Genomic DNA, 14,882 nt, shown 5'->3' with positions numbered 1-14,882 from the left:
TTTCGGCCGGTCATGTGTACCTGGTTCCCGTACATCCTCCCAGGCGCCCACCCAGGCTCACTGTTGTGTGTGCGTCACCTTGTAGCCGGGGCTCTGGTGACAGAGGAGAGACAGGCTTGCACGTGGGGCTCACGCACTTCCCTGCACCAGCCTGTGCTGTCTGCCCCAGTCCCGCCAGAACCCCCCACTCCAAGCCTGAGGGAGAGCGGGCCACCTCTGGCCACTCAGGTGGGCAGTAGGTCCTGCAGTCCGCTGATTCCTGCCGCTGGGACGTTCGAACGCCGAGCTCTGACCTGGGCCTCCGTCATCTCGGCCCAGCTCGGGCGGCCCCGCGGGGACGTCCCCAGCCCTTCCGCCCCTCCCGAGGTCCGGGAGGATGCTTCTCCCCACCCCCGCCCCCCGTAGTCAGCCCCGACGGCTCCCACCTCCTCGTCCTGCTTTTGGAGCCCGCCTCTGAGCTCAGGTGGTAGAAGCCCAGACCGAGCTGTCGCCCGCTGCCCGCAGGTACCAGCTGCAGCCCCAGGAGGAGGCCAAGGAGCGGCGGCACTCCCACACCATCGGGGGGCTGCCCGAGTCCGACGACCAGCCAGAGCTGCCGTCGCCCCCTGCGCTGTCCATGTCCCTGAGCGCCAAGGGCCAGCTCACCACCATAGGTCAGTGTCCTCGGTCACCGCCGTGCCGGGGGCAGGCCGGGCAGCGGGGCCTTGGGTTTCACCTCATACTTGGTTCGCGCCGTGGCGGCTGGTTCACGGGTCTCAGTCCGTCCGTCCATCGTGAGACGCACGGCCGAGCGCGCCTAGACCCTGACCTGAGACGTGGCCCCTGGGCCCAGGCCGTGGGGTCCTGGCGGCATCAGAGAGTCTGCCTGTTGGCGCGGAAGAGCCGTAAGGGAGGCCCAGAGCAGAACCCGGTGCAGCCAGGAGGGAGCCGCCGCCCCCAGCGCCGCGACACGGCGTCGGGCAGCTGGGGAGGCAGGGGGTGAGCGGTCGAGGGCAGGGGTGGGTCTGCCCCAAAGCCGGGACCGTCCGATCCTGGAGGCAGGGCTGAGGGAGACCCGTGCTGGCCTCTCCCGTCCTGGTGTCTGAGGAGAAGGGGACGCTTGTGAGGAGGAGGCGACTCTGCTTCAGAGACGGGAGGGGCGAAGGCCGGGGCTCGGGGCCCTACCTCCTGGGGGCTGAGTGCCAGGGGCCCTCGAGGACAGTGCGTGGGCCGGCCTCTCGCTTCCTTCCTGCGCCTCCAAATCCACTGCCTCTTTCAGCGGAGCAGAGGAAGGCAGCAGCAAAACCTGAGGACCTGCGACACGCCTGTGGGACGGCTGGGGAATCTGAGAAAACTAGGAGTCGGGGTCATCTTGCTAGAGAAGGGCGCGATGCTAAAGGGGAGGTCATCTGGTCCCTGAGAGCCAGTATAGCGAGGGCGGGGCCAGCTTGCTGTCCGTCTCCATGGAGACCACACAGGGGGATGCGGGGGGCCGGGCCAAGCCACGATCATCACCTCACACACGCCGGAGGGACCCGAGAGAGGTGGGGTTGTCTTCCTCCCGGGTCTTCCTGGAGACTGGACGTCCACGGAGTGTCCAAGGAGCCCGCCACCCCCACCGCGGGCACGCACGCCGAGAGGCAGGGGCCGAGGCGGCGGGGCTGCGGACACGCTGCCGGCTCTGGCCTTGCAGCCGGGGTAATGCTGGGCACCGGCCGTGTTTCGGGGAGTGCGCCCAGAGCGGCGTGCTTCATGGGGAGCCCCCTCCCCCCCCACAGCCTGACCCCTGTCTCCCGCTGCTTCTCTTCGTCACTCGGATCTGAGTCTTGCTCTGAACTCTCAGGCCTCCCCGGCGGCAGCCAGTTGTGTGTTAGAGAAACACGACACCCCGTTTTCATCGGCACATCCAAGTGACGCGAAGGTTTCAGAAAAGCTGCCAGGCCCCCAGCCTGACCTGCGAAAGCGACCTCTCCGGGGCAGACAGGCCCGAGGGAAGGGCGTTCGAACAGGCCACGCTCTTGGGCCCCGGCTCAGACGCCGGGTCCTCCTCGTAGGGCTTGCTCTCCCCCGGGCGCGGCCGCCCGCCGGCCTCCTCCCTGCCCCTCCATCCACCTCTGCTCCTGGCGCCCCGCCCCGGGACCCAAAGCTGATGCCCCTGCCTCTTCTCCCGCCCTCCCCTCCCTTCCCTGTCCCCCCTCTGTCCTTCCAGTGAGTCCCACTGCGGCCACCACGCCAAGAATCACCCGCTCCAACAGCATCCCCACCCACGAGGCCGCCTTCGCGCTGTACAGCGGCTCCCAAATCGGGAGCACCCTGTCCCTGGCCGAGAGACCCAAGGGCATGATCCGGTCAGGATCCTTCCGAGACCCCACGGACGACGGTGAGACTTCATGCCGGCGCCGTTCGCGCCCATCCCAGCTCTGCTGGGGCCCCTCTCGCCCGCCGCCGCCGCCACCGCGCACGTGTCTGCTGCACAGGACATCCAGTTGGGCCATTTCAGCTCGCTCTTCCCATCCCTTTGAAGGGTCTGGGGGCCCACAAACCTTGGGTGGCACCGTCTGGCCCTGGGGCTTTGGGATGGAGCCTCTCCTGGGGGCGGGGGAGGGGAGGCGGCGTGGAAGGCTTATTTAGACGGCGCCCTGGGAGCACGCCGCCACCGTCCTCCCATCGCCCCCGTCATCAGAGGACAGGACCGCTTACGGACGCAGAGGTAGCTCTTAAAGCCGTACGAGAATTAGGCATCTCATTCCTCTTTCAAGAACGTTCCAAAGACCAGCTTCAGGGCGGCCCTCTGGGCGTGGTGGTCAGAGCTGGAGCCCGGCTTTCTGGGGGTGAGACTTGGTGACTTCAGGACGTGCATCCCGGGGGCGTTCCTTGCCGACACGCTCCAGTTCTCCCAGTAGGGCTGTCGTTCATGAAGAATCAGAACGAGTGTCTTGCGCTTGGAGACTTTTTTCATCTGCACGGGCCCCACCGCGAAGAGGAGGCACAGGCAGAGTTGCGTTTCGTTCTGAGCAGCTCTGATGGGAGCTGCCTCTTCCTCAGCAGCGACAGTGCTTTCCTGATGGGGGAGGCGGTGACACGTGCCCGGGAGCACCTTCTCTCCCGGAGCCCCGCGCCCTCGGAGGAGCAGGCTGAGGACAGAGCCCTCGCCCCGGCTGTCAGAGGGCGCGGGCCGGAGGCGGCAGGCCAGCTCTGCCCGGAACGCGAGTCCTCGGCGGGGCACACGGCCGCGTCCTCTGTTCTGTTCTCCCTCTCTGCTCCAGGATCAGAACCCGAACCCCCGCCTTAGCGCTCCTCCCGGGAACCCTCCCCGGGGTCCCCGGCCGAGCGCTCTGCTAACCCTTTGTGTTCTGCTTCTCTTGCAGTTCACGGCTCAGTGCTGTCCTTGGCCTCCAGTGCCTCTTCCACCTACTCCTCAGTAAGAGCCTCGCTTCACCCACCCCCCGCCCCGCGCCAGATTGCGCCCTGGACCCTCCTGGGGGCGGGGCGGGGTGGGGGCCCCTGGAGCTTAGGGCACGAAGTGGGCGCTTCTAGACCTCGGTGGTCCTTCCGGCCTCACCGCCAATCCCTGAGCGACCCTGGCGCCTTTTGCGCCTCCTTTGAAATACGGAGAATCCCCTGGTCGTGGAGGCGTTCTGTGCCCGGGAGGGTGGGCCGCGCTCAGGGACCCCCGAACCCGCGCTGTTGCAGAATCTGCCGCATGTTCCTCGTGGGCCCTGGGCCCGCGTCTGCCCGTGAGGCGTAAGCTGGTCCTTAGGTTCCTTCTGCCTCTAACGCTTTACTCCTTCAAGTTGGTGGCCATAGGGTTAGTCCTCAGATCAGCAGTTTCATTTCCTAGCCTTCCTGGCAATGGCGGAGGTGGCTGTGACCTCTGCTGCAGAGGCGTGTTTTATTGAACCGTGGTCTGGGGTCTGAGCCCACCCCGTGAAGAGCCAGGCCCGGCCACAGGGCCTCAACCTCTTGGCGCGCTTCTGCGTCTCGCTTCCTCGAGTTCTGCGCGCCGCCTTTGCCTCCGTAGTAACGGCCTTCTCTCTCTCTCTCTCTCTCTCTCTCTCTTTCTCCCTCCCTCTCCCCCCACCCCCCTTCTGTGCTCCTTCTCCAGGCTGAGGAGAGGATGCAGTCTGAGGTAGGGTCCCCAGCCTTCGCCCCGGCCTCCTAACACCCCTGCACCCCATTTCCTTGCGAGCCTTACGCCTCTTCTGCCACCGTTAAGTGCACCTCCCTCTCCTTCACAGCAAATCCGGAAGCTTCGCAGGGCGCTGGAGTCATCCCAGGAGAAAGTAGCCACCCTGACGTCGCAGCTCTCCGCCAACGTGAGTGCCGGGGAGGGGACAGCCGGGCAGCTGTCTGGGCCCAGACTAGATGCGTTCAGCCCCAGGAGAACTGTCTCATAAGGTGTCCCGTGGGCTTTGATTCCAGGCAGCGGAGGATCTGGGGGCTGGTCTCCTCCTCCGAGTCGGGGTGTCTCTGAGGAGCCATTTGCACCCCCACCCGAATTCATAGGTAGGGATGAGCGCCCCCCCGATGGCCTGTGAAGCCCCTAGAGAAAGAGAGAAGGGTTTATATCGGTGGTTCTGCGTGGAGGTGGGAACAGCCTTGCCATTGGCCGTGGACAGAAATAGTCACGGGTCAGATTGTAGACCCCTGGGAACCTTGTGCCTCTGCCCGTGTCTTTGTCCACCCCGTCGCGGGCAGGCACACAGCTGGCTAGCAGGACTCCCTCTGGGAACGGCAGCACTGTTACGAGCCCGGCGCGGGCTCCGGCTCCTCGCCCACAGCCGCCTTGTCTTCTTGGGCCCCTGAGCTCAGCTGGGGAGCCCGCATTCTTGTCGCCGCCCTCAGCCTGCCCAGACTACATCCGCTTAGAATGCGTTTCTCGTGGCCTCGGTTTTTCCACCCTGTGAGATGGGGAGAAACGAAGCTGCCCCCCAAACTAGGCCGCAGAAGCCTCTCCCCAGCGACCGAGCTGCAAACAGAGAACATAAGAGCCATTTTCCCCCAAAGCTGTAAACAACAGCTGAGCCGGATCTGCGGAGCTTTCCAAGTGTTTGCACAAAGTAACCATGTCTGCAATTTCCGCAGTCCTTGCTGGTTTTTTCTCTTCCCTTCCCCTCTGGGGAGCCCAGCTGTCAGGCCTGGATCTCCCTGGAATCAGGTGGAAGGCCCTGCACCGCGGTTTTGCGTGTTTCCAATACATTCGGGCAGCGGTGTCCTCAGCACACTGGCCGTTCTCTTTGTTCTCTTTCTTCTCTTTCCCAAGCTCTCAGTTGGACAGTTGCATTCTTACTGGCTTGCACGAAGCTCGTATCAAGCCTTTTCCCCACAACTGGGGACCCATGAGAATCGTAATAGAAACGAGACCCATCTCTTCTGTCCCTGGCGCCTCACCCAAGGCCATCACGTCCGGCAGAGCCCAGGAAATTCATGTCTGGGAGACGGCAGCGGGGGAGGGGTGTCAGAGAGCATGAGCTTGTCTGACTCATTTACACCCTGTCAGTGTCGTGCTGTCCAGTCTGGGCCAGAGCCAAGAGAAGGAATTTAGAAGGTGACTCTCTTAGAACAGGAAGCTCCCTTTGGGTGAGAGAGGACAAACTAAACGCTCAGACACGACGGTCCTGAATTTTGGAGACGGGCTTTCGCTGAGGGTCAGAGTCCTGGATTCTGGAAGGTTCTCTGCTGTTCTCAGGGTCCCCCGATTCCAGGCCTTGTGGCCTGTTCGCCGGGACTCCCCGGCTGCCCACGCCGGGCACAGCCTGGATGCCTTCCCCCTCCCACATGCCAGCCTTTCTCCAGACCCCCGGTTGAGCCCCGAGGGCATACAGGCTCCCTAGTGGGGCTGGGGGTAGGGGAGGCTCAGAGGAGGGACAGGATGCGGGGTGGCAGCCCCCCCGCCGAGGAGAGGGAGCCCCAGACGGGAAGAGGCCGGCACAGAAAAGCCCCGAGGAGCCGGGGTCTCGGGGCCTCTCGCGAGGAGGCGTGCGCTCACAGACCAGGCATGTAGGGGACCACACAGAGGTGACCCAAGGCCAGGAAGGCGGGAGCTCCCCCACCGGCAGGTGGAGGTAACCCCATCGTGGCACAGACCTGCCAAGGAGCCCGGCCTGGACCGGAGAGGCCTCCAGCCTGTGTCAAGGCCAGGGGGCGAACACTACGGCCGAGCCCCAGGGAGGCAGAACCGCTGGCCGACGGGAAGCAGGGGTTGCCGGCCCCCAGAGCTCTGTGCGGAGTGCGCCCCTCCCTCGAGGGGCCACAGTTTACTGCCCCCCAACCACGGCCGTTCCTCTCCCAGAGCGAGCGTCCCCCTCCCTGGTCCCAGCCTCAGCACGCCCCGCTACCCTGCAGGCCTTCCTGCTGGCGGAGCTGGAGTTCCTGCCGCTCCCCGCAACCAGGTCCTTGGGGGCCCCTCGCGGAGCCGGCCCGACACCTAGTGGCCAGACTGTGGAATTGCCGCGAGGTGGCCCAAGCTACCGCTCCAGCCCCAGGATCAGGGAAAGAGCAGCCAGAACCCGAGAACGGAGGCCCCCTGGGCGCGGGGGGCGGGGAGGGGGAGCTGTCCCAAACCCGTTCTCTGGGAGTGATGGGGCCCTGGGGGAGGAGTTACACCGGGATAAAGCGACGGCGCCCGAGGTGACGCCCCCCTGGAAGCCGGGGACAGTCCCACCTCTGCAAACAGTAGGCGTCGCATCTCTAGACGCCTCCAAAGACCTGCCCCACCCTGATGCTGTCCGTGCCGCTTCATCATTCAAGGAGCTGGGGCCCCCAGGAATGTTCTTCGGGCCAGAAAGGGAAGCAAGGTGTAAGAGCCCCTACGCAGGGGTTGGTCCGCTCCGAGAACCCGTAGTCAGCTTAGCCACCTCCCACAGACGTCCCCGCCCTTCCCCAAACCCAGGCACCTGGGGAACCCCCGTACGTGTTTGTTGCAGGCCAACCTGGTGGCGGCTTTTGAGCAGAGCCTGGTGAGCATGACATGCCGTCTGCGGCACCTGGCGGAGACAGCCGAGGAGAAGGTGAGAGCCCGGGTTGGGGGCAGGCCAGGCCGGGCCAGCGCCCTCCCTCCTGCCGCCCTGGATCCTCCACCTGCCCCGATTCCCTGCCCTCCCCATCGGGTCTGGAGAGTCCCGAGCCCAGCCCCTGGCCGGGCGCAGGGCAGGCGTCCCCCAGCCACACCCGTGACGCCACTTGGTTTCTCTCTCAGGACACCGAGCTACTGGACTTACGGGAAACCATAGACTTTCTGCAGAAGAAGAACTCTGAGGCCCAGGCCGTCATTCAGGGGGCGCTCAAGGCCTCAGAGGCCTCACCCAAAGGTAGGCCTTGCGGCCACAGGGCGGGCTGGAGAGAGGCTTCCTGCAGCCTTTCTCTCCCCGTCAGGCTTCTAGAAGGCGAGGGCCCTCGGACGGTCGGCGAGGAGCGGCCGGGGCGTGACCCCGCCCCCCCAGAGGGGGAGGGAGGGAGGGAGGGAGGGAGGGGGTCCTCACCTCCGACCTCAGGGGACTGTCGAAGACAGCACTGTGCTCCTACAAACGCGAGGTACCGCCGCTCTACAGCCCAGCGGCCACGCTCCTTGGTACCTGCGCAAAGGAGCTGGAACGTTATGTCCCCGCAAAAACCTAGCCATGGACGTTTACGGCAGCCTCATTCACAGTCAGCAAAACTCGGAAGCAGCCCCGATGTCCTGCGGTAGGCAAACGGGTGAATAAACTGTGCCACAGCCAGACCAGGAAATGTCACTCAGCGTTATAAAGAAATGAGTTATCAAACTACGAGAAGGTGCCGACCGTGTTAAGGGTACACTGCCCAGTGAGAGAGCCAGTCAGGAAAGGCTGCGTGTTGTGTGATTCCGACCATATGACGTTCCGGGAGAGACGAGACGCTGGGGACGGTGACAGGGTCGTGGCTTTCGGGGCTGTGGGCGGGGAACGGAGGTGGGCAGGCAGAGGATTTGCAGGGCGGTGACAGCACTCTGTAGCATACGGTGATGGGGGGTATGTGTCCTTATCCGTTTGTCCAGACCCACAGAACGTACCACCAAGAGCGAAGCCCCGTGTAAACTCTGGGCTCCGGGGATAGTGACGTGTCAGTGCAGGTCCATCGAGTGTAGCAAATGTAGCTTCTGGCGGGGATGTTGATAGTGGGGGGGCCGTGCATGTAGGGGGGCAGGGGGTAGAGGGGCATCTCTGTACCTTCCGCTCAAATTTTCCATGAACCTAAAAGTGCCCTAGAAAGTGGTCTAAAACACTAGCACTTTCCGCTTTGACATAAACGTGTGTGTGCGCAGGCGTGTGTATAACCCCATTTGTTCCTCACTTCGGTTCTCCGAGAGGAATGAACCGACTCTTCCAATGAGACAGAGATCACAAGGATTCCATGGGGCCCAAGTGACAGGTTAGCCTGGGACTTAACAGCCAGTCAGGCTTTGCTAGAGAAAGTCAGGATGAGGGGTGATCTGGGCGGGGGGCTGGCGGTGGATGAAGGTGGTCACAAAGTGCAGCCTTCCGGTAGGAGATAAATAAGTACTAAGAATGCAAGGTACCATGTGATTAATACAATTAACCCAGACAGCTGCATGAAAGCGGTTGAGAGTAAATCCTAAGAGTTTTCTCATCACAAGGAAAACATCTTGTCCAGGGCTCCAGCCTCAGCTTTTTCTTCTGACTGTGCACACTCTCCCTAGTGTTCACGTCTATCCGGTACCTTCTGTAATCTCTTTTTCTTTGAAATTGAGATATAATTCACATGCCGTACAATGCACCTTTTTAACACGTGCAATTCCGTGGGTTTTAGCATATTTATAAGGTTGTATTTACAACCGTCACCACTATCTAAATCCAGAACATCTTGATCACCCCACAAAGAAACCCTGAACCCCTTTAGCCATCACTCCCTCCTCTTCCTCCTTCCTCTCAGCCCCGGCATCCGCTAATCCGTTCGTTTTCCGTCTCCGTGCGTTTGCCTATTCTGGACATTTCACGTAAATGGAATCATGCAGTACGTGGTGTTTTGTGGCTGGCTTCTTTCATTTAGTTTAATGTTTTTAAGCTCCATCCATGTTGTACCATGTGTCAGGACTTCATTCCTCTTTGTGGCTGAATAAAATACCCCACTGTATGGATGGACCACACGTTGTTTATCCATCATCGGTTGGTGGACACTGGGTTGTTTTCACTTTTTGCCTGTTACGTTACGAATAACACGACTATGCACACTCGTGCCCAAGTGTTTGTGTGAACGTATGTTTTCAGTTCTCTTGGTGTACACCCAGCAGTGGAATTGCTGGGTCATGTGATAACTGTTAACTTTTGGAGTAACTGCCAAACTTTGTCAGAATAGCTGCACCATTGTCCTTCCCAGCAACTTGAGGGTTCCAGTTTCTCCACATCCTTGCCAGCGTTTGCTGTTGTCCTTTTTTGTGATAGCCATCCTCGTGGAGGTGAAGTGGTATCTCATTATGATCTGGGTTATAATTTCCTCAGTGGCTAAGGATATAATGGGCATTTTTTCATGGGCTTATTGGTCATTTGTATCTCTTTATGGAGAAATGTCTATTTAAATCCTTGGCCTATTCTTCAATCAGGTTTTCTTTTTACTGTTGAGTTTTAAGAGTTTTTAATATATTCTGAATGCTAGCCTCTCATCAGATATACGATTTGCAAATATTTTCTCCAAGTTGTTTGAGTTGTTTCTCCAAGTTCTGTGAGTCATCTTTACTTTCTTATACTGTCCCTTTGTAATCGAAAGTGGGGTCCGGCTACTCGCCACTCAGAAGCCAATAAAGAGGCCAGGTTGGTGGAAAGGAAAGTTTACTTTACTTTGGATGCCGGCAGTCCGGTGGGGAGGACGGACACCTGTCCAAAGGCCGACTGCCCCCACTGACAATCAGTGGGCAGGAGCTTTTACAGACAGAGGGAGGGGGCTCCATGCAGAAACAGCACAGGCAGCTCTGACGGTCGTCTTGAAATTGGTCATTGGTGGTCTGACCCGCGTCATCTTGATTCTTTTAGGTACAGTTAATCTTCTAGTTCCAGGGTCGGTTTGTTCCCACTTCCTTGATGCCAGTTCTCGGAATTGTGGCAGCTTATGTCATGGCTACAGCCTGGTCATCATGTAGTTAACTTCTTCCACCTGGTGGGGGTCTCACTGTCTATAAGACAGCTCACAGGGTACGGCTCAGAATATTATCTGTAGCCCTTAAGGAGGAACTAAAGGCCCTTGACTATGCTTAATGACTAACCTATTATTATTTGGTCTTCTTTGACTGTTTTCCTTTGTTTCTGCATTTTCTCACTTCTCTGATTAAACTTATTCTTTGGCTAAAGTTTTTCCACAGACAAAAGGCAGGCTGAGGACGTGGGGGTGGCAGGGACCACAGGGTCCTGCTCTGTTTCACCTTGAAGAACCAAAGCTTTCCATTTTGATGAAGTGTAATTGATCTGTTTTTTTCTTCGATTTGTGTGTGTGTGTGCTTTAGGTGTTGTATCTAAAAAACTGTTGCCTGATCCAAGGTCATGAAGATTTATTCCTGCATTAGCTTCTGAAAGTTTTATATAGTTTTAGCTGTTTCATTTAGATCTTTGGTCCATTTTGAGTTACTTTTCCTATATGGTGTGAGGTAGGGGTCCAACTTCATTCTTTTATAAGTGGCTGTCCTGTTGTCCCAGCACCATTTGTTGAAAAGACTATTTTCCCCATTCGCTTATCTTGGCAGTCTTGCAGGAAATCAATCAGCCATAAATATATGGGTTTATTTCTGGATTCTCAGTTTTATGCCATTAATTCATTCATACGTCTATCCTTAGCAGGTACCACCCTGCCTGGATTACTATAGCTTTGTGTAGTAGGTTTTGAAATCAGAAGTGTGGGTCCTCCAAATTTGATCTTTTTCAAGATGGTTTTGGCTACTCTGTGCCCTTTGTTTTCCCATGTGAATCTTAGGGTCACTTTGTCAATCTCTGCAAATTATCCAGCTGGGATTTTGGTGTAGAGATTGTATTGGCTCAGTACGTGAATTTGGAAAGTATTGTCGTCTTCACAATGCTGTCTTCCATGACCATGGCATGCCTTTCCATTTATTTAGATATACTTTAATTTCTTTCAGTAGTGTCTTGCAGCCTTCAGTATACGTCTTGCATTTCTTTTGCTGAATTTAACTTTTGATCCTATGGTAAATAGAATTGTTTTCTTAATTTCCTTTTCAGATGAGTCATCACTAGTATAGAGAAATACAATTGATTTTCTTGTATGTTCATCTTGAATCCTGCAAACTTGCTGAGTTCATTTATGAACTCAATGGGTTTTACAACTTCTTCGTCGGTTATGTCCCTTTTCTTAATCTGTGTCACGCTCCTGAATCCCATACCTCTATTTCCAAGTGCTTAACGCTCTCCCTTCTGCACTTTTGCCCACTTCAGGTATAAACACCTGCCTGGTCACTGAACCCACCGATAGGAGCGTCATCCTTTACGTCTCCCTGTTCACCCTGTGTGGTCAGTTAGCTTCTACACGTAACTCACACATAGATCTGTATGTCTGTCCTCCTCTGTCTTGTCACTCCCCTGGCTTAGGCTGTCACTCTTCTTCTGGGTTATCACAGTAATTTCCTAACTAGTCTTGTGTTGCTACAGTCCTCCTGTCACTCTGCCCCCAGAGTGATCCAGCCACGTCAGTTAACATCAGAAATCACTGCGATTTGAATTTGCTTAGGTGTAATACTGATGCTGTGAGATAATGCCCTTACTCTTAGAAGTGTTTCGTGGTAAAGTGTCACGTCAACAGCTTGCTTTCAAATCGTTCAGGAAAATGTTCTGTGCGTGGGTGTGTGTATGTGTGTGCACGTGTCTGTATGCAGAGAGAGTGTGCACTGGCGCACATGTAACAAAACATCACGGTTGTTATATGGTGGGGAGGGCCTGTGGGTGTCCTTCCTTGTGCTGTGCTTTAAGTGTTTCTGTGAGTTTGAAACGTTTCAGAAAAGCAAGTGAAAGGGAAAGAGAACGCACGCAAACCCCGCAGCAGGAGCGCCACCCTCCTCCTGGTCTAGGACGCGCGTTCCCTCTGCCGCATCCACGTCTCCCATCACCTCTCCTGCGGGCTCTGCCCCAGCTTCCGCCACAGGAACGGCCAGCCTTTGTTGAGCATCTCCAGTATGCCAGGCACTGTTCTGAGCATGGTACTTACGTTAGCTCGCTTATTGCAGGTAACAGCCTATAAAATATATTTTACAGTTGAGACTGAGATCAGAGAAGACAAGTAACTGGCTCAAAGACAGCTCCTAAGCGATGGGTCTGGGACGTTGAGCTATTTCCAGTTTCCCGAGTACACCTGATTCTTCAGCTATATTCGTGTTGAATGGATAAGTGAATCCTGTCCTTTGCTTTCATGCTTTCCTCCTTCTTCTTGACCCAGGTTCAGCTCGGCCATCAAAGAACTAATGCTCAAAGCAATGATACCTACTTTACTTTGCTTGTAAATAGGTAATACATGTACGTGGCACAAAATTTTAAACGCACAAAAGGCTTCTTAACGTTTTGAAGATTGTTTGATTCTAAAGCACGTCCTTTGCTCTTAAAAGTACCATATAGGGCTTCCCCGGTGGCGCGGCGGTTGGGAGTCCGCCTGCCGATGCGGGGGACGCGGGTTCGCGCCCCGGTCCGGGAAGATCCCACGTGCCGCGGAGCGGCTGGGCCCGTGAGCCGTGGCCGCTGCGCATGCGCGTCCGGAGCCCGTGCTCCGCGACGGGAGAGGCCGCGACGGTGAGAGGCCCGCGTACCGCTAAAAAAAAAAAAAAGTACCATATAGCATATTTGAAAAATTTAATTGACAGGCTCACAGCTAATTGGACCCCCAAGTAACTGACGATAGATACTTGTTTTGCTGCCTTTCATTTTGTTGTTAAGTAACTAATTGTAAATTAAATTTATCTCAAAAGCAATACACGTTCTGGAGGAAAATGTGAACCAGGGGTTGGCAAACCCTGGCCCATTGGCCAAATCTGGCTCACGATCTGTTTTTAAATAAAGTTTTACTGGCACACAGCCATGCTCATTAATGTACATACTGTCTGCGGCTGCTTTAATGCCACCCAGCCTTGCCGAGTAGTTGTAAGAGAGATCAAATGGCCACAAAGCCTGAGATGTTTACTGTCTGGCCTTTACGGTAAAAGCTCGCCAGCCCCTGATGTAAAGTATACAAAAGGGTGCGTGGTAAAAGAGAAAATCCCTCTCCCCGAACCCCCCTCCAAATCCCACTCCCCAGGGGTAACTACTGCTAATAGTTTCTTGTAAACCTTCCAGAAGTAATTTTCTATGTATGCAGATATAAACAAATATGTATGGATCCATAGCTCCATTTTCATACAAACGAAAAATTCTTTACTTCAGTTAAGCATATTCCCTTGAGAAGTTTGCATACCTTTTAAAATAACTGGAGGCATGCTGGGTTGCAGCAAAACTTGGTTTGATCGTCACGGAGCGAAGGGTTTTCCATGTGCTTTGGGGGCGTGGTGATTCCTTCATCGGATCCTAGGATCTTGTTTTCCCTGTGGTATGAAGGGAAAACGAGAGTTGAAAGATCCATTGCTGGTCAAGGAGAGGCGAGAAGAGAACCAGCCACGTCTCCTGCACTGAACAGGGGAACAGCTGCAGACAGGCACCTCTAGCCCCCTCCTTCTGGGCTAGGTCCTGCCACTTCGCCTTCCTCCTTGTTCTCCTGAGACGTTGAGCGGTCACCCAAGATGCTAACCCCAGAGGAGGCTGGGTCAAAGGTGCACGCGGGGGACCTCCCCGCCCATTTCTCTCCAATTTCCTGTGAGCCTCTAATGATTTCATAATAAGGTTTTAAAAATCCAGTCCTCTCGGCACAAGGCAGACTTCCTTCGAGGAGGGGCCCCCAGGGCTCGCCCCGCCGGGCTTGTCCTCCAGCATGCCCCTAGCTGTTCCCCCCTTCCCCGGCCCTGCTACCCAGCCTGAGGAGCCGCAACGCACAGCCAGCTCCCTGCACAGCCTTTGCAGGGGCTGTTTTTCAGCCCTGCCATCATTTTCCAGTGTTCCCACCTGAAGAGCTTCGGTTCTTTCAACACTCAAAGGCCTTCTCCTTTATTAACCCTTTCCTTCTCCGTAGTAGAAAAGGGCGTCATTTTGGTGCCATTGCAGACCTTCTCGGAGACCTGCAAAGATTTTCTGCCCATCACATGAGGAAACTAAAGCTTTTTGGGGTTAAATGTGGGGCACGTGGCCTTGGACCCCCCCCCCCCCCCAGCCAATATTCCTGGAGAAAGTCCCGAGGGCGTCAGGTCACTGTGTCCATAGGACTGTGGACGCCTGGCCCGGGCTGCCCCTTGTCACACCTGCTCAAGCCGAGGGCACTGGATTCTGTGCTGCTTTTTCTCCTACTAGACTGGGAGCCTCTTGAGGATGGGATCATTTCCTACTTGTTTTTTTTAATCCCTTAACCTTTGTTTACGTTGAACCGTGATTGGCACTCCATAAAGGCTTGTTGAGAGGATGATCCAAAAAAATGAAGAATGGGGACGAGGAGGTGGGCGGTTCCTCTTTCTCCTGCAGCGAGACTTGCCCTAAGCCTCACGCCATCTCCTTTAAACCCACCGTGTCTGTGTTCGCCCCCTGTGCTTGGCCCCTAGAACTCCGGATCAAGAGGCAGAACTCCTCGGACAGCATCTCGAGCCTCAACAGCGTCACCAGTCACTCCAGCATAGGCAGCAGCAAGGAGGCCGATGCCAAAAAGAAGAAGAAGAAGAGCTGGGTAGGTGAAGGTTTGGGGGAGCCGCATGGGACGCTGGGGGACCACACCACCTCAGCACGGGAGCCAGCCTTCCAGAACCCACCTCGATGAGTCCCATCTGATGGGAGCCCCTGGTGGCGTCTGCCCAGAGCGAGGTCTGCCGC

At 56.7% G+C, this 14,882-nt stretch overlaps 1 protein-coding gene across 1 annotated transcript in view; it reads left to right on the top strand.

The window, feature by feature from the left end:
* NAV1 (neuron navigator 1) overlaps positions 1-14,882 on the top strand; it is a 150,290-nt gene that overhangs the window by 121,408 nt on the left and 14,000 nt on the right. The window contains exons 11-18 of the mRNA XM_024130562.3: positions 505-653; positions 2,189-2,359; positions 3,348-3,400; positions 4,085-4,108; positions 4,218-4,295; positions 6,906-6,989; positions 7,178-7,289; positions 14,618-14,739. Of these exons, the coding sequence (XP_023986330.2) occupies positions 505-653; positions 2,189-2,359; positions 3,348-3,400; positions 4,085-4,108; positions 4,218-4,295; positions 6,906-6,989; positions 7,178-7,289; positions 14,618-14,739 (793 nt within the window). The remainder of the gene's footprint in view (positions 1-504; positions 654-2,188; positions 2,360-3,347; positions 3,401-4,084; positions 4,109-4,217; positions 4,296-6,905; positions 6,990-7,177; positions 7,290-14,617; positions 14,740-14,882) is intronic.

Source organism: Physeter macrocephalus, chromosome 4 (assembly GCF_002837175.3).
Source record: "Physeter macrocephalus isolate SW-GA chromosome 4, ASM283717v5, whole genome shotgun sequence".
Lineage (NCBI taxonomy): Eukaryota > Metazoa > Chordata > Mammalia > Artiodactyla > Physeteridae > Physeter > Physeter macrocephalus.
Note: the sequence above shows the minus strand (reverse complement) of the source record. Positions and strands in the feature narration are given on the sequence as shown.